This window comes from Physella acuta, unplaced genomic scaffold (assembly GCF_028476545.2).
Source record: "Physella acuta isolate Inbredline_101_S28 unplaced genomic scaffold, ASM2847654v3 ptg000920l, whole genome shotgun sequence".
In the NCBI taxonomy this organism is placed as follows: domain Eukaryota; kingdom Metazoa; phylum Mollusca; class Gastropoda; family Physidae; genus Physella; species Physella acuta.
This window is the reverse complement of record NW_026732437.1, coordinates 222,411-241,871: the sequence shown is the minus strand read 5'-3', so window position 1 is coordinate 241,871 and position 19,461 is coordinate 222,411. Positions and strand designations below refer to the sequence as shown.

At 37.2% G+C, this 19,461-nt stretch overlaps 2 protein-coding genes across 4 annotated transcripts; one reads left to right on the top strand and one right to left on the bottom strand.

Moving 5' to 3' along the window:
* Positions 1–338: 338 nt before the first annotated feature.
* Positions 339–11,206, bottom strand: LOC131953412 (triokinase/FMN cyclase). 2 transcript variants are annotated; one of them, XM_059316580.1, is made up of 18 exons: positions 11,140–11,206; positions 8,581–8,690; positions 7,744–7,915; positions 7,297–7,407; positions 6,911–7,098; positions 6,272–6,350; positions 5,985–6,074; positions 5,519–5,553; positions 5,341–5,425; positions 4,645–4,734; positions 4,183–4,299; positions 3,471–3,608; positions 2,905–3,039; positions 1,765–1,883; positions 1,241–1,341; positions 839–872; positions 648–734; positions 339–539 (listed from the first exon to the last, which is right to left on the bottom strand). In XM_059316580.1, exons 2-18 carry the CDS (start codon positions 8,614–8,616, stop codon positions 393–395), a joined length of 1,764 nt encoding a protein of 587 aa, XP_059172563.1. In that variant the 5' UTR covers positions 8,617–8,690; positions 11,140–11,206; the 3' UTR covers positions 339–392. The 2 variants fall into 2 exon arrangements, with proteins under 2 accessions (XP_059172563.1, XP_059172562.1); XM_059316579.1 differs by having other exon boundaries at positions 11,130–11,197.
* A 29-nt stretch (positions 11,207–11,235) lies between these two features.
* Positions 11,236–19,331, top strand: LOC131953414 (serum response factor-like). 2 transcript variants are annotated; one of them, XM_059316582.1, is made up of 8 exons: positions 11,236–11,556; positions 12,500–12,763; positions 16,489–16,762; positions 16,858–16,977; positions 17,721–17,777; positions 17,949–18,092; positions 18,336–18,385; positions 18,705–19,331. In XM_059316582.1, exons 1-8 carry the CDS (start codon positions 11,236–11,238, stop codon positions 18,795–18,797), a joined length of 1,323 nt encoding a protein of 440 aa, XP_059172565.1. In that variant the 3' UTR covers positions 18,798–19,331. The 2 variants fall into 2 exon arrangements, with proteins under 2 accessions (XP_059172565.1, XP_059172564.1); XM_059316581.1 differs by having other exon boundaries at positions 17,685–17,777.
* The last annotated feature ends 130 nt before the right edge of the window (positions 19,332–19,461 follow it).

Genomic DNA, 19,461 nt, shown 5'->3' with positions numbered 1-19,461 from the left:
GTCAAAGTGTGGGGGAAGTGTTGGTCATTGTGTGGGGGAAGTGTTGGTCAAAGTGTGGGGGAAGTGCTGGTCAATGTGTGGGGGAAGTGTTGGTCAAAGTGTGGGGGAAGTGTTGGTCAAAGTGTGGGGGAAGTGCTGGTCATTGTGTGGGGGAAGTGTTGGTCATTGTGTGGGGGAAGTGTTGGTCAAAGTGTGGGGGAAGTGCTGGTCAAAGTGTGGGGGAAGTGTTGGTCAAAGTGTGGGGGAAGTGTTGGTCATTGTGTGGGGGAAGTGCTGGTCATTGTGTGGGGGAAGTGTTGGTCATTGTGTGGGGGAAGTGCTGGTCATTGTGGGGGGGAAGTGTTGGTCAAAGTGTGGGGGAAGTGCTGGTCGTAGTGTAGCAGAAGTGCTGGTCACAATGTGCCAGCTACAGCCAGCATCCATGTTGCTACAGCTACTGCCCCTGGATCTGGCTTGGTCAGCAGTGATTTGTTGACATAGCTGGCCCGTCCAGCTTGGGCATCCATGCTCACAGTGCCCTCTGAGGCCTCTCTGGCTGCCTGGGAACAACAAACCTCGTTCTGATTAACATGGAGAATAACTGGTCAAGTCAAGTCAATGACTTTGTAAACTGAAAACAGTTTTTAAATTAAAAAAGAAATAATGACCTCAGCTGCTATTTTTATTGCCTCCGTTAGGGATACGCCTGGGTGAGCAGCCTTTAAAGATTGGCATACAGCATGTAGGGGATCCACCTGGGGGGATACATTCTTTTAGGAAAAACTGGTCCGACATTTTGGAAATAAAACTGTCAAATAAATGACCATTAAAAAGGATTAAGACTACAAGTTGTACTTACCATGGTGCGATATCCTGGCTTAGCTCCTCCATATCTTCAACAAAATTTTAAAAAAATAATGAATAATATTTCATTTATAATTTTTTACAGAAAATTTTTCCATTAGCATTATATTTTAAATATTTTCTTATCTTTGTTGTTTACCAAAGAGAAACATGAAACTAGGAATTAAATTCTAATTTTTCCTAAATACAATGCTTAAAGCTATCATAATTAAATCACAATAATAATCACTGATTTTTTAGCTGTAGAGTTTTGTATAACACAATATCTAGCCTGTATGATTCACAACTTTTAATTGAATTACCTGTCACATACATGACCTATCACATACATGACCTGTGAACATCAAAAGCTGTCAAACATAAAGGTATTTTCTAGCCCGGTGTAACAACTACCTACTTCATAATGGCCGCTAGCCCTGAACTAAAGGCATTGCAGACATGTTTAAAACTCAGAGCTTTCAGGTCTTGGGCAGCACTGGTGAAGAACAGGCTGTACAGCTGAAGATAACCACAGTAACACACTGTAACTTAAGTTACATTAGGATTTTATACACAGTAACTTAATGTTACTTACTTTGTTACATAAGAAAGTAAACAGTAACTTAACGTAACTTATAATAATAATAATATATTGTAATTAGTAGTATTACCTAGGTAAGCTGTATACACCATAACTCAACAAAAATGCTATAAAATAAGAAAGTTATAGAAGAAGATAGAAGTTATGCTTTTAAAATTACGGATGAACTTCAATATAAAAAGTGGAAGCTCTCCACAGATTTTAGAGATTTTAAAGCACTGATCGCCCTTCATCACTTAACTGAAATGACTTTAAATCAATTATGAAAATTGGGAGTATCATTAAAATAAAAGGAGGAGATAACCAATACTTGCTCCTAGTGTTGGAGAAGTTATACTTACAGCACCAGATGATCCTCCCATGACACTCTCAGTTATCTGCCCTAAGCTCAGTGCTAGTGTATATGGACAGTCCACTGGTAGGTTAGGACTAGATGGCTCGCCAAGTTTTTTTAATATAGCTACAATAAAAAAGTTAGGTTAGTGAAAACTCAACATTTGCTTCACCATTTGATATGTTGTGTGTGCCCACCATTTGCTATGTTGTGTGTGCCCACCATTTGATATGTTGTGTGTGCCCACCATTTGATATGTTGTGTGTGCCCACCATTTGATATGTTGTGTGTGCCCACCATTTGATATGTTGTGTGTGCCCACCATTTGATATATTGTGTTTGCTCACCATTTGATATTTTGTGTGTGCTCACCATTTACTATGTTGCGTGTGCTCACCATTTGATATATTGTGTGTGCCCACCATTTGATATGTTGCGTGTGCCCACCATTTGATATTTTGTGTGTGCTCACCATTTACTATGTTGCGTGTGCTCACCATTTGATATATTGTGTGTGCCCACCATTTGATATGTTGTGTGTGCCCACCATTTGATATGTTGTGTGTGCCCACCATTTGATATGTTGTGTGTGCCCACCATTTGATATGTTGTGTGTGCCCACCATTTGATATGTTGTGTATGCTCACCTTTTGATATGTTGTGTGTGCTCACCTTTTGATATGTTGTGTGTGCCCACCATTTGATATGTTGTGTGTGCCCACCATTTGATATGTTGTTTATGCCCACCATTTGATATGTTGCATGTGCTCACCTTTTGATATGTTGTGTGTGCTCACCATTTGATATGTTGTGTGTGCCCACCATTTGATATGTTGTGTGTGCCCACCATTTGATATGTTGTGTGTGCCCACCATTTGATATGTTGTGTGTGCCCACCATTTGATATGTTGTGTGTGCCCACCATTTGATATGTTGTGTGTGCCCACCATTTGATATGTTGTGTGTGCCCACCATTTGATATGTTGTGTGTGCCCACCATTTGATATGTTGTGTGTGCTCACCATTTGATATGTTGCGTGTGCTCACCTTTTGATATGTTGCGTGTGCCCACCATTTGATATGTTGTGTGTGCCCACCATTTGATATGTTATTTGTGCCTACGGTTTGCTATGCTGCGTATGCTCACCTTTTGCTCCCAATGCTAAAGTTGATCCACAGTCACCATCACCTGACTGTGTATCAAGGTCATTCAGTTCTTTCTCTCTGCTCACCAACTTCTCACAGGCAGCCTTAAGAGCACTATAGACAAGTGCTGAAGTTTCTGTGGGGAAAAAAAAAATATGAGCACTATAGACAAGGGCTGAGGTTTCTATGAAGAAAAAAATAAGAACACTATAGCATAGACGAGGGCTGAGGATTCTATGAAGAAAAAAAAATAAAAGGACTGTAGACAAGGGTTGAGGTTTCTATGGAAAAAAAAATAAGAACACTTTAGATGAGGGTTGAGGTTTCTGTGGGGAAAAAAATTAGAACACTATAGACGAGGGCTGAGGTTTCTGGAAAGAAAAAAATTAAGAGCACTATAGATGAGGGCTGAGGTTTCTATGAAGAAAAAAATTAAGAGCACTATAGATGAGGGCTGAGGTTTCTATGAAGAAAAAAAAACTAAGAGCACCATAGATGAGGGTTGTTGTTCTGTTGGGATTCCTTTTCCGTGAAGTAAAAATAAATCTGAAAAAAAAATCTGGTTACCTGCATCCAACTTGGCAGCCCCATCTTCTGAGAGTGTCTTGTCTTCTGTCTCTAACTGAACACACGCTGGAGTCTTCCGGATTCTTTCACCTGGCGCCAAATATGGAGGACGCCATGCTGGGGCATCTGTGGGGAAATCTGAAAGATTTCATTATTAAGAGTTTTATAACAACTGAAGTAGAACTTTTTGCAGGAGAATAATAAAATTCACAGAAATCACTCCCTGTTGGTGATATTTGTGCACTGTCTGTATTATGAATTTAAAACTTTTTTGGGTTAAAAGTAAACTGACCAGTACCTAGATCTCTCATGATGCTATCAGCTATAAAATAGACCAGAAGTACCTAGATATCCCATGATGCTATCATCTATAAAAATGACCAGAAGTACCTAGATATCCCATGATGCCATCATCTATAAAATAGACAAGAAGTACCTAGATATCCCATGATGCTATCATCTATAAAATAGACCAGAAGTACCTAGATATCCCATGATGCTATCATCTATAAAATAGACCAGAAGTACCTAGATATCCCATGATGCTATCATCTATAAAATTGACCTGTGATATCTAGATATCCCATGATGCTATCATCTATAAAATTGACCAGAAGTACCTAGATATCCCATGATGCTATCATCTATAAAATTGACCAGAAGTACCTAGATATCCCATGATGCTATCATCTATAAAATAGACCAGAAGTACCTAGATATCCCATGATGCTGTCATCTATAAGCAGGACTGTGATGGAAACCCCAGCCATTTCCAGTGATGTCAAGAATGCTCCACAGTAGGCCCTGTCTACAGACACACCTAAGTCCTCTGGAAGTTAATTTTTTTACCTTCACTCACAATGTATGACATAAATAGTTAATTATTTTAAAATTGGAGTAAGCAATTTTTCAAGTCTATTTTTGTGAGTAGGCCTAGTTATTTTTAAAATTAGTTAGGAGTCAGTTTACATTGTTAAAAGAATGTGTGCTCTATAATATGAAGTGTGCAGACTTAATTTAAATATGTTTTGTTTTGTTGAGCTACGCTGTACAACATTTAAAAAAAATTAATACATTACTTTATTTGTAATTCTTAACATGAAATTAAATGACAAAAAAATTCATTTTTACTAGCAACAAACCTAAATATGAAATAACTTCCTTAGCAACAAACCTAAATAAGAAATAGCTTCCTTAGCAACAATGTTGAGTTCCAGCACAGAAGTCCCACCTAGATTGTTTACCATAAGGGCAACTCTGTCACCTGGTAAAGACAAGTTACTTGAGATGTAACACAACATACACTCATAAACTAACATGACTGCGTGACATACATAATTGTGTGACATATTTGTTAGTGTTGGTATCACAAACTAACATGACTGACTGCATGACATATTTGTTAGTGTTGGTATCACAAACAAACATGACTGCATGACATATTTGTTAGTGTTGGTATCACAAACTAACATGACTGCATGACATATTTGTTAGTGTTGGTATCACAAACAAACATGACTGCATGACATATTTGTTAGTGTTGTTATCACAAACTAACATGATTGCATGACATATTTGTTAGTGTTGGTATCACAAACTAACATGATTGCATGACATATTTGTCAGTGTTGGTATCACAAACTAACATGACTGCATGACATATTTGTTGGTGTTGGTATCACAAACTAACATGACTGCATGACATATTTGTTAGTGTTGGTATCACAAACTAACATGACTGCATGACATATTTGTTAGTGTTGGTATCACAAACTAACATGACTGCATGACATATTTGTTAGTGTTGGTATCATAAACTAACATGACTGCATGACATATTTGTCAGTGTTGTTCTGTATGTAAAATGTACCTCTATGAAGTGCTATGTGAGTTGAGGTCTTGGTGTTGGTCATGTGATCCATCATTGTTTTAACTGCTTCCTTTGCTGTCTGTACCTGAGATAATAACTCACAGTGAGATACCCATGAGAATTCAACACATCTCTTTGAATCTATTGTTCATTAGACTAATTAGTAAAACCAATTTACCTTCATTCTTTTAACTCCTGCCTCACCATGTACTCCTGCCAATATTTATATTTAGAATCAACACAGTATTCAAAGCCTGAACATCTATATTGTATGAAATACTAGTTAAAACAAACATAATAAAATAACCAGCAAGTAATTATTGTATTGCAACTCTCATGTAGAATGAGTGCAATTATAGTCTATAAGCCAGAAAGCTTATAGAAACACAGATTCTATTGGTTAGTTTGAGGAAAGTTTTTTTTTAAATTATTTTTGCATGTCATTTATATTAAAAGACTTATTTTAAAGGGTCCATGTACTAAATAAAAGGACACATTTTCATACATAAGTTCACAGAAACATTTTGATCTTCTTTATGAAAATTATGTTAAGGGGAAATATTTTTTTTAGGTAAAACAGCAGTTACCATTATACAAAAATTAAAATGAGTTGTTAAAAATAGTTTTGAAACAGAAAAACTGACCAAGTCCTAGCTCCATTTCATCTGGCTGTAAGGTGAATGAAGGTCCTGACCCAGGCACAGAGCAGGGAGAGAGAGACAGCCCAATGGTCCCTGGTGAGAGAGATGCCTTTAAGTCATGGCAGAGAGCAACAAAGGTTCCAAAGCTCATGACTGAAAACTTTGTGCAGGTCTATTCTTTAGTCCAATAGAGCACCTCTAGGAACAAGCCTCATGACTTATTGGTAAGGCTACTGATCATAAATTCAGACTAAGAAAGATTAATATATTTTCATAATAATTTATGTTACCCATTTTGGATTTGACTGTATTAAGAGTTGAGACTATATCCTCCAGGGATTTGCCTTGCTCTGCCATAGCACCTGCGATCTGCAGACAACATTAATTCATTTAAGTAATGTGAACAATTCCTTTAGGTTTAAAATTAGCATTCGATAGGGGTCATCCATAAATGACGTCACACTCGTAGGGGGGAGGGGGGGTCCGTAATTTTGTGACGATGTGTGATGAGGGGGAGGGGGGGGGGGGGTCAGATGTTGCGACGTCACATTTTTGCATTATAAAAAAGCAATGCTAGAAAACGAATTTTAGACGTTATTTCGCGTTTTAGATAACTGTTTTAATAAATTGTAATAGTTTAGACAAGATTTTGGAAAAATATCGATGTTTTAAAAAAATTCAACTGCAATTTTGAGGGGGTTGTAAGCTGAGGTGTGACGTCATTTTAGGGGGGGGGTCTGGCTTTTTGTGACGACGTGTGACGGAGGGGAGGGGGGGAGGTAAAAATCGTCAAAAAAAGCGTGACGTCATTTATGGATGACCCCATAACAATAACTAAAAGGGAATTCTAGAGGATAAAAACCTTATGGATTAGCATTGTTCCTGCTAGTTCATATCAATAACTATAAGGGAATTCTAGAGGATAAAACCTTATGGATTAGCATTGTTCCTGCTAGTCCACGCCTCCCAGCAGAATGGTCAACACAATCTAAGGCACAGTCTTCACCCACAACCACCATCTCCGTCTGGTGACCTTTGACCCTGGCTCTCTCACAAGCAATGCCAAAATTCAGTCTGTCGCCAGTGTAGTTTGTCACAATCATCAAAATTTGGCAGTCTAAAAATCAGCACATTTTGGCGTATTTATAAATGTAGGCCTATAGGTTAAAGCTTAGTAAAGACATTCATAAAGAAAACATTTTCAGCAAAATCAATAGTATTATGGATGATTCTTTAAAAAAAAATCTATTACAATTATTGTTTGTAGCTAAAGAGCCCACCTATATAAGAGGGTATTATGAGGACTGTGAGCTACCTTTATTTTTTTGACATACTGCATCAACTGCTGCCATAATACAACCAGGTGGGGGTGAAGTGAAGACTGAACCACAGGCGCAAGCAGTCAAACATCCTTTACCAACATACCCTGAAAACATATTCAAAGAAATTATGCTATCTGCCTAACATCGCAACTAATGGTAAAGCTTTGCCAGATAAAATGTTGAGGGATTCAGTTACAGTTTGTACTTGGCTATATCTGTCATTATCTAACACAGCTTAATTTCATTGGTTGGCAGGGGTTTTGTACATTTTTAGGGTAAAAAATTGAATTTATACATGAACAATTCTCAATTATTCATGATATAGTTATATTTAAAAAAGCATCTTTTTGTTCCTGTGTGCCCACAATGTTTAAGTACCTGCATGTCCAGGCCCACAATCTTTAAGTACTTACATGTCAATGTCCACAATGTTTAAGTACCTGCATGTCCAGGTTCATGTCCTGAGCCACCACCACTAAGGAGAACAACCTTTTTGCCTTCCACAACCTCCCTGGCATCTGTGCGTACAACAACTGTTTGCCCATGTACAAGGCTGAGCCCCGGGTTAACAGCAACAAGACCTTCATTGCACTCCCGTTCACAATCATGAACCTAGCAATAAATACACACCAGTTCATCATAATAAGCATTATAACATGTTTTCATAAAAAAATCTAGTGCATATGAAAAATTATTTAACCTATACATAACCTATAAAATTTATATATATATATATATATATATATATATATATATATATATATATATATATATATATATATATATATATATATATATATATATATATATATATATATATATATATATATATATATATATAGCCTATATATATATATATATATATATATATATATATATATATATATATATATATATATATATATATATATATATATATATATATTTATATTTATACTGCCACTATATATGCCAGATATATAGGCTATAGGGCCTATAGACCTGCACTAAGTTTGTGCATACATAATGATGCTGTAATACCTAGGAGCCTACTACGTTAATAATAATCATGTCTAAGCTTATTTATTTAGTACAGCAGACTACTGTTAAAACTGGGAGGGTGGGCATGACAATTATGTTTGGTCATTAGTCTTCTAGCTTTACTAAGTGTAAGAGTGGAAGTAGTCCTAAAGTACAGTCAGTTAGTGATAGTAGGCCCTACAAGCAAGACTACAATGTGGATGTCTTTATTGTCTGATTAGTCTGTGTTTCAGATTTAAATATAGGCCTTGACCTACCTTATTTATTAGCTTTTTGCTTGTTTTGTCTGTCATAGTTTGATTACACTGCACTCTGATCAACAAAAAGTTCTCACTACTTGGAAGCTTTCATGGACACTGCTCAGAATCTGTAATCCAATCCAAAGGTTGAAACAGCTGTTTAAATTCGTATGTGTCAAAAATGTTGCAGTGATAGTTCTAGACCGCTATTACCGCCCCTGTCTATAGAGGTCATGCGACAAGATAACAATTACATTATAAGCTAGTGCTTAGGCTGTGTGTTTGTTCCTAGGGGTCATCCATAAATGCCGTCACACTCGTAGGGGGGAGGGGGGGTCCGTTATTTTGTGACGATGTGTGATGAGGGGGAGGGGGGGGGGGGTTCAGATGTTGCGACGTCACATTTTTGCATTATAAAAAAGCAATGTTAGAAAACGTATTTTAGACGTTATTTCGCGTTTTAGATAACTGTTTTAATAAATTATAATAGTTTAGACAATATTTTGGAAAAATATCGATGTTTAAAAAAAATTCAACTGCAATTTTGAGGGGGGTTGTAGGTTGAGGTGTGACGTCATTTTAGGGGGGGGGGTCTGGCTTTTTGTGACGACATAAATATAAGCCCATATATAGGCCCCTATATATATATACAGAGCCGGCGTTATGAATACGCGGGGCCTAGGGCCAACCATCCGCGCGGGGCCTTTCCATTATATATATATATATATATATATATATATATATATATATATATATATATATATATATATATATATATATATATATATATATATATATATATATATATATATATATATAATGTGATGTACACATAATAACACAAATGTTTTGGAGTTTATAAGCTAATGCCAAACTTTCCACTATAATAACAGATTTTTATCTCTCCCATGTATTAACCCAATGTTCTTAGTTTTTTTTTCCTTGCTAAGATATTAAATCACTTTTGACAGATATGTAATTCATACCAAATCACTTAAGAAAATTTAATCACGTGCCGAATAATTAGGAAAATAAAGTTTACAATACAGCGAACTTGGCCTGATGTATCAGAACAGCATAGACTTCAAAATTTGTTTAGAATTCATACAATATTTTAAAACCAAAATCATTATTGTCTTAACTATTGTAAAGGATTTTCATACGATAAAATAATGTGCTTAATCACTCTACAAATGCAGTTAAGTTCACCAAAGTATCAGATATAAATTGAAATACCGGGGAATATCAATGACTACTAAATCACAACCCTCCATTGCCTCAACGATGCCCCTTCCCACCCCGAAAAATTCTATCGCCCCCCCCCCACCCCCGAAAATTTCAAATGCCACCCCCCCCCCCCCCCCCCACCGGAGAAAAGAAGAAACACTGTACATATACGACATCTACAACAAGAAAGTCAGGACTAGAGTTCATCAGGTTACTAACTGTCTACTACAGACATCCCGTCTGCTCACTAAAAGGACGTCTTCATCGGTCCGCATACAATAGGGTATCTCTTTACGTCGCAGGCTAATTCTCGACCGCCATCTCCAGTCAGCTCAGGTCAAATGCCAGGCGACCGTACCCTACACAAAGGGGAGGTGTGACACTGTTTTTGTATCGAATTACGGGGCCTATGGCGACCGCCCCGTTCGCCACCCCCTAACGCCGGCTCTGTATATATAAATTATAAATATATATATATATATATATATATATATATATATATATATATATATATATATATATATATATATATATATATATATATATATATATATATATATATAAGCCCATATATAGGCCCCTATATATATATATATATATATATATATATATATATATATATATATATATATATATATATATATATATATATATATATATATACCTAGAAGTAGATTATACAAACAAATATTTAGAGGGGGATTAAATGCCCTATCAGTATTGCTTATTCATAAGCTGACCAACGTATAAAATGCAACTTTTGTGATAGATCCTAGATCTAGATTCTAGATCTAGTGAAAATTTACGATTGTTACTTAAATTTTAAGTTCTGTCTCCCGTTGTCCTTTATTTTTATTTTTTTGTTTATGAAAAAATGAAATCCTTTTTATTTTAGGTGGTACAGTTGAAATTAACAATAGCGTTCTAGATCTAAATATTTTTGATGATTGTTGCTTTCTGGGAAATTTATTACAGCGAGCATTATTGATTTTATTATTATTTTTGTAAGCCTTATCGCGGTGCGCTCATTCAGTGACGAAAGAACCAAATGATGATTTATCAATCACCTAGAAATCTATAGTCCCTATTTGAGCATACTGGCCATATTTGGCGGCCAAACCCTTATATGGGAAGAAAATAATACCAAAAATGGAACATGCCATGTAAAGGAAATAGAACGAGATATTAATCCGCTTATTTGTTCTACAATTGCTTTATTTAGGATTAACACATAAGTCCATTTTTTATTTTAATTGATATATACAAACTCTTGTTCATAAATACTTGTAGTACTGATAACTTAAATAACTATTTTGATTAGATTCTCCAAGATACAGAACTTTTATTTACGCGGATCAATCCCGTATATTTTCATGGGCACTTTTCCCGTTATGGTGACGGCTACGGAAAAGGTAGTCGGTTGTAAAAGTTTCCTTTTCAGATACGATGCAAAATTTGACCCAAACTGGCCTATCTCTGAATAAAGTGGGTGGAGGCTTAGCAACCATGAATGGCAGCGCAAATAACAGTATGTTTTTGTCCACTAATCTTCAAACACCAGAAAACTTTATCTTTGAACAAGATGATCCAAGTCCCGAGGAAGATGATTATGATTCAGGACATGAATTTCAACAAATTGCTTCCAACTCGGGACTCAAGCCAGGAAAAAAAACGAAAGGACGAGTTAAAATCAAAATGGAATTTATCGAAAATAAACTTCGAAGATACACAACTTTCAGTAAGAGGAAAACGGGGATTATGAAAAAGGTAAGTTCTTAAATTTGAAGTGGTAGGGGATTAGATTAGTGATTAGGCCTACTTTTTCTTGGTATTCTCTAGATCTAGAATCTACATTAGTATTATTTAAAACTAGGTCATCATTACGGTCGTTGTTGTGTTTTTCGTACATTAACATCTAGAGATCGAGATCTAGATTCTAGGTAAGATCTTGATCTAATCTAGATCTAGATTTTGATATCTAGATCTAGATCTTATATTCCGGTGGTAATGCCTAGTCCTAGTAACTAAAAATCAGGACATTGATTTTATTTTTAATTAGGCCTATTAATTAATAATTAGGCCAATCATAGGCCTACTAATAGACACTACTTTCACTACACTGTTCACTACACACTTACACTACAACTGTCACTACACATCATAATATTTTTTTATTTAGATCTAGATTTACTACATTACATTAATATTATTAAGATATAGATCTAGATCTAGATCTAGTCTACTTATTTATTTTATATTAGATCTGGATCTATGAAAAATTGAAATAACTCCCAGCCCCCCCCCCCCCCCCCCCCCTTTCCACCTCCCAAAAAAGTGCAGTAAGACATTGCCTGTACTGTGCGGCTGTCAACTAAGATGGAATAACTTGAATAAGCAACGTAGGAAATAAGATTAATTTCATAATCTCTCAGCCCATCACACCATTCTATAGCATACCTTTGCATTTACTAGGCAACCTCAAGCTAAACCTAGCCCAAATCTTTATGCATGGATCAAAGTATCATTTAGTCAGTTATACTATAAGTACAGATAGAATTTCTGTATGGCTAAAGAGTGAGTTTCTCATCTTTTATACATAGAGCCTACATCCTGTTTGGAAGTTTTTGTCAATGTATTGTGTATGTTATAGTTTGTAATTTTAAAATCATATTCCATTTAATTGTTATGCCATCCATTTCTTTGGTTCCAGGCGTATGAATTGTCCACACTGACTGGCACTCAAGTCATGCTTCTTGTAGCCAGTGAGACTGGCCATGTATACACTTTTGCTACCAGAAAACTGCAGCCCATGATCACTAGTGAAAGTGGCAAAGCATTAATTCAGACATGCCTCAATTCCCCGGATCCCCCTCCTGGCACCTCCTCTGGAAATGTGTTAGAACAAAGGATGAATCCCTCTGGTTTTGAAGAGACAGATTTATCCTGTGCTGTAGGGGAAGATGATCAACAAAAGGTGTGTACTTGATCAGATTTTACTTTTTCTCTACTGTTGGCTAAACCAGTCCAATGATTCTAAAAGATAACATCCTGTGAAACAGCCTAGTTTTAAAGTTTATTTAGCCTTTTAAAATTTATATTTTAACTTTTTGAGTAATGAAAAACAATCCGGACTTTAATAATTGCATTTTCTGCGAATATTTTAATAATTTAAAAGCCCGACTACCCAAAATATCATGGTCACAAACACCCAAATATCCAAATTACCATATCATAAATACCCAACCACCCAAATTACCATGGTCACAAACACCCAAATATCCAAATTACCATATCATAAATACCCAACCACCCAAATTACCATGGTCACGAACACCCAACCACCCAAATTACCATGGTCACGAACACCCAACCACCCAAATTACCATGGTCACAAACAGCGGTATTTCTAAGTTGGGTGTCTTTCTGTGACGGAGTGGTCTAGCGGTAGAGAGCTGGACTGCTAACTCGTAGGTCTCAAGTTCGAATATGAGTTCAAGTCAGTAGACCGTCCCTGTGTCCACCCAACTTTGATGGGTACCTAACGCACGTTAGGGAAAGTAAAGGCGGCTGGGCATAGTGTTGACCACACTATCTCTTCATATGCCAAGGTCACAGAAACAAGTCAACCCTACTTCACTTGCCCCATAGACCAGGGGTTCCCAAACCCGTGCCCGCGGGCGCCATAGCGCCTGCCGAACGATTCGTATGTGCCCGCCTCTCACTATTCGACAGACAGAATTTTTTTCATAAACATTATTGAAAGGTTGAAGGGGATGGAAATCGAAAGTTTGAGGGGGGGGGGTGGCAAATCGAAAATTTGAGGGGGGTGCAAATCGAAAGTTTGAGGGGGGGGTGCAAATAGAAAGTTTGAGGGGGGCGGTGCAAATCGAAAGTTTTGTCCCCGGGTGATGGGAAGGGTCACTACGCCTCTGGAAAGAGTTTGTCGATTTAAAATAGGTGGTGCCCGCCTCCCTACCGATATTTTAGAATGTGCTCTAGAGTGAAAAAAGGTTGAGAACCTCTGCCATAGACCGTCAGGTTTGAAAGGGAACTTTACTTACTTGTCTTTCGGTGCTGCACCTCTTTGTGTCAACCCCCACCCTTCACCACCCAAGAAAAATGTATGTATTGTATATAGGCCTATTTAGGGATATATATGTGTGTGTGCCTTTTATCATTCTTTTTTTTTTATGGTGGACGATGTATTTTGTTTTGATCAGTACATTGTTTTTATGTGAAAGTTGCAATTGCTGTCACACACATAACCCTCCCATTTTGCCTAATGGCCTTAATTTGTGCACACATTGTATTAATCCACCTATTAATTCAAGTGGGAAAAAGCACAGTTTTCTGAACAAATTGGTAGATGTGGTGTCACATCACCCCCCCCCCCCCCACCCCCTTACTGACATTAGTTATTGAAAATAGATGTATTCAACAAAACGTTTTTGCTCTGTAAGTTGTGTAGTTAACAGTAATTATGTTAATCTATAGTGTTTTCATAATATAGCTGGATATAGCACTGCTTTCTCTACAGTTAGTAAGTTAACATCACAGTGTCACACACACCACCACACACCCTCCCCCTTTGTCAGGATTGCCTATTTATACTTAAAAGACTGTTACAGACTAACTTTAATTAACCATTATTTGAGCTGGCAAAAAGCAATTTTTTGGGTACATTTTGCAATTTTTTTGTCTTGGTGTCACCCCCCCCCCCCCCCCCCCCCCCCTTCGTGATGCCTCTGGTCACAAACACCCAACCCAGGAGGCAGATAAAAGCGGTTGGGCAAAGTGCTGACCACACTATCCCTTCTTATGCCGAGTTTAGGGAACTAGATCTATGTTTAGTTTAGGGAACTAGAGAAAAATAAGAATAACACGAAGTCTTGTGGTAAAACTTGTTATGGAGATGGAATAGCTGGAGTTATGACAGCTGACTTGTATACCGTGACTTTTGTGATCCCTATCGCCACGCATATTGAAATTATAATATTTGATAGCCTGTATTAAATAATGGCCTGTAGTAATAAAAAAAGTTGACCACACAATAGCTATCAAACAATATATTAGATGTGTAGGTCGATTGTTTAGCCCTATCAAGAATGTTTGTGTTTTATCGTTTAGTTTAAAGCGACCGGGGGTTAAGTTAAGCTTTGTTACGCTCCCTCCGCCATTGTTGTACAATTACCGTTGTAATGATCCCACCCACTCCTCCTCGCCATCGGAGTTTCTTCCAGGAGTTTCTCTCTCCCCCCCCCCCCCCCGAACAAAATGGAATCTATATAGATAACAAACCTTTATCAGTGTCGTCGCCATCCCCCCCCCCCCCCGAAAATATTATCAAGTGGCCCCCCCCCCCCGGCGAAAAATATCCGGAAGAATTACTGCTCGCCATTTAACTCTAGAAACTTAGTATGCATAGATCTAATATTTCTTGCTTTTAGGCCTACATTTAAAATTTAATTAAAAAATGTGTTTGGGAGTCCTGGGGGGGGGGGGGGGGGTCATGTGACCGTCACTAGCAGGACACCGGTGCGAGTCATGTGATCGCTGAGCTCATCGTGTGAACATACCTAGGCCGATCGTTATCTCATTCACATTTTAAGCTTGCATCCGAATGGCGGAGTTATTCAAATTGGCCCTAGGCGTTGTTCGGCCAGCATACACTGCGCTTGTCATAATGACAAATAAATCTGTTTTCACAACAACAACACGCAATGTCGACGTTCAGCGTTTATTACGCAGCAAAGTCTGTGGTAGCCTAGGCTACACCCGATGATCAGTAGACGTTACCCTAAATTTGATGTTCGCCAAGTTTCTCCGCCCCCGCTCCTTTTTCCCCTGTTGTCTAGCACATCTCTCGCTATGTACTTGTTAAAGAACTCTTTAGCGCGACTTATCCAGCCAGACAAAAGTCAGGTAGGCATTGCTTGCATGTGTAGGTGCGCACACGAGACCAAAATAGATTTTACAGGCCCTCCCACATCTGCCCCATATGATGAATACACGTGCGTGCGCCATACTAGACATCTACCGTACTTGGTCCAAAAAGACGAAATACCTTCCCTTGGTTCTGGGGTTTCCTTAAGTAACAAATAGTGAAAGACTGTAAGGCTACGTTTCACACAATTTTACGGTCTGCTGTAGGGGCATAACAAGCCACTGAAACAACTTAAATAAAGTTATCGTGCATACAGTATGCAACCTGTTGTGAAAACTGAAATCTTAAATCTTCATTTAGATCAATATTTCCTGCCTTCAAATAACCCCGTATTTAAGCTGTTGGGGTCTTCAAGTCACTGTAAAAAAAAAAAAAAAAAACAAAAAAAAAAAACCAACCAGAAATCACAAGATGTCAGTTTTAAATCAACATTTCCTGCCTTCAAATAGCCCTGTAGTTATATGTTAAGCATTGTAAAAACAACATGAAATCTTAGGATGTCTACTTTAAAATCAATATTTCCTGCCTTCAAATAACCCTGTATGCTCCATATTTGGCTCATATGTCCATAGACATCTGAGATGTTCATTCTTGGCCCTTCATAAAATATATATGTAACTCCCAGTTTTTATCTTTCTAATATTTTCTGATAAAAATAGTTATAAAAAGAAAAATACATTGATCATACACTGGAGCTTACATGGTTGCTGGAAAATTTATTTTAACTTGTGTTTGTGGTTTGTTTATATTTCCAGCTGATAGACAGCAACTGTAACATGAAAACAGTGTTCCCCATGCCGTCACATGGGGGTAATGTGTCGCCACAGGACCAGCTGAGTGTGCCGTCCCCCAGCAGCCAGGTGTCAAACCCACAGCCCACCTACACATTACAGAGTGTAGCCCCCACAGGCTCCACAGCCTCTGTCAGCAAAACCTTCACCCTCAGCACCAACAGCTCCAGCACCACTAGCAATGCCTCCACTACCAATACCTTTCAGACTATGCAACTACCATTCATCGTACAATCAGGTCAGAATTGGACTTTCATAAAAAAATAAATTTACATTGTTACTAGAAAACAGGAATCATTTATCTATGTGTCACTCTGTTTTGTAACATTTTAGGTGGGGCAATATCCATGCTCCAGCCCACAAGTCAGCAAATGGGACAAGCCATCACAGTGTCTCAGTCCCAGAATGTATTAAAGGCAGCCACATTGGGTCAAGTTATGTCTACACAAAACAGTAGGTCTTAGTGTCTCATTTAAACACAACAGTAGGTCTTAGTGTCTCATTTCATACACAACAGTAGGTCTTAGTGTCTCAAACTATTTCATATAGGTCTTGGTGTCTCACACTATTTCATATAGGTCTTGGTGTCTGAACTATTTCATACACACCAGTAGGTCTTAGTGTCTCATTTCATACACAACAGTAGGTCTTAGTGTCTCAAACTATTTCATACACAACAGTAGGTCTTAGTGTCTCAAACTATTTCATATAGGTCTTGGTTTCTCACACTATTTCATATAGGTCTTGGTGTCTGAACTATTTCATACACACCAGTAGGTCTTAGTGTCTCATTTCATACACAACAGTAGGTCTTAGTATCTCACACTATTTCATAGACACCAGTAGGTCTTAGTATCTCACACTATTTCATACACAACAGTAGGTCTTAGTATCTCACACTATTTCATACACAACAGTAGGTCTTAGTGTCTCAAACTATTTCATATAGATCTTGGTGTCTGAACTATTTCATACACACCAGTAGGTCTTAGTGTCTCAAACTATTTCATACACAACAGTAGGTCTTAGTATCTCACAGTAGGTCTTAGTTTGTGTCCTAGTATGTGACTGCAAATCCAAACAGACTTTCACTGACTGTCAGCTTTAGCTTGAAAGTAATTGTAATTGTTTTGTAGTGCTAGTTTTTATTTTAATTGTAGGTCAGACATTATCCAGTAGTCAAACTAATCAAACAGGTGAACTGAATACTCCTCTCCCAGTCAGCACCCCTTCTCATATCAGTTTTATGCAAGGTAAGATTGTTGTTGTATTACACCTTGTTCATGCAGTTGTTTAGACTGCTATGTATCAGAGAAACTAATTCTATAAAACATTTTATAATCTTATGTCTACAGTACCTTTGTTCTATCAATCACTTTTCCTTCTTACCTTTAAAAATTACGCAATGATTGTTCTCCTAACAGGTATGACTCCAGGTATTGTAATGTATCACACACCTCAAGGTGTTGTGTATGCGACGCCCACACAGAATCTCCATGACAGAACTATTTTTAACTTTCCTCAACCAACAACAGCAATATCATTATCACAAACGGACCAGTCTGCAGGTATGTAAATGCTAGGGCACATTTCTTAACTCCCCCCCCCCCCCCCACACACACACACACATACATCATTCAAACCCCTCCCACCTAGTACATCATTAAAAAAATCTGACCCATGCTCCCTCTAGACGTGTGACTTTTATTTTGGATGACCCACATTGCAGTTTGTTTTTATAATACTGATAATAGATATACATTTTTGTTGTTTGTGGATAATTGCCTTTTTCTCTCTCTTCCTTTAATTAGGTCACCAGCTAATTACTATACCAGTCCCAGTATCAATTAGTGGAAATTCTGTAAGTTAAAAGTCTTATTTCAACTATTGTCTGTTTTACACCACAACTAATTGTAATAATCAAAATATTTTACTTCTCCTGGAAACCTGTCTTACTGAATAATCAGAATTTTCTATAGTGGGCAGTAATTTGAAGTGATTGTCTCAATGGCAGTTAGATATTCTGATGTGGATTGAGTACATTAAAATCTACTGAAGTTCTAACACCTTCATACTGTGTAGATACTATCCAAAAATCATGCAGACTAATAGATATATTTGAAGTGATGAAATGAATGTTTTCTGCTTACAAACATGTCTGACTGACTTTTTCTCTACAGATATTACAATTAGCTGCAACACCTAACGTTGATAATTCTTCAGGGGAGACTACCATTTCACAACCACCACCATTAAAAAAGGCAAAGAAATGATACTCATAGGACTTTTTTTTCTACCAACATCTGTATTGGGTGTCTATCACATGCCATTTCTCATCATCTACTAGTTTGATAGTCATGTAAAAGTAGTACTGTGCTTACGTTTCCCCATTAGTCAGCTGAATGCACTTCGACCTCAGCAATTTAAAAAGTAATTATTTTTAGATTTTTATAAGTACTAAAAATGAAGATTAATGTGTGCCTTTACTTCATCAACTGTAATTTTTGCTTCATTTATCTTCAAGGCAGGCAAAAAATAATTGTGCTGATAGCTAGACAAGAGAAACTTGTATAGGCCCATACTGTTATCTATTTCATAAAGTGATGTGGGCACAGAAATGTTGTATAAATACTTTGTGAGATTTGGTGTAAATGTTTCTTACAAATCAGGTTACATGAAGCATGAATGTATTTGTGTTATCTCATGTGTCTTGTTAGCTCTCTTGTTATTTGAATACTGTTGTATCTCAACATTTTTCCAATGGTGCTATGTAATATTTAAATCAAATTAAAAATTGTACAGACTAATCTTGGTTCATTTCACTGTTTTACACATATGTGCTTATTTCTACCCCATTTGTACACTAGTTAAGGGATTGTGTGCATATAATAAAGTAAGGGGTGGCTTACGCAACTGTAGCCTTGTAGATTGCTCTTG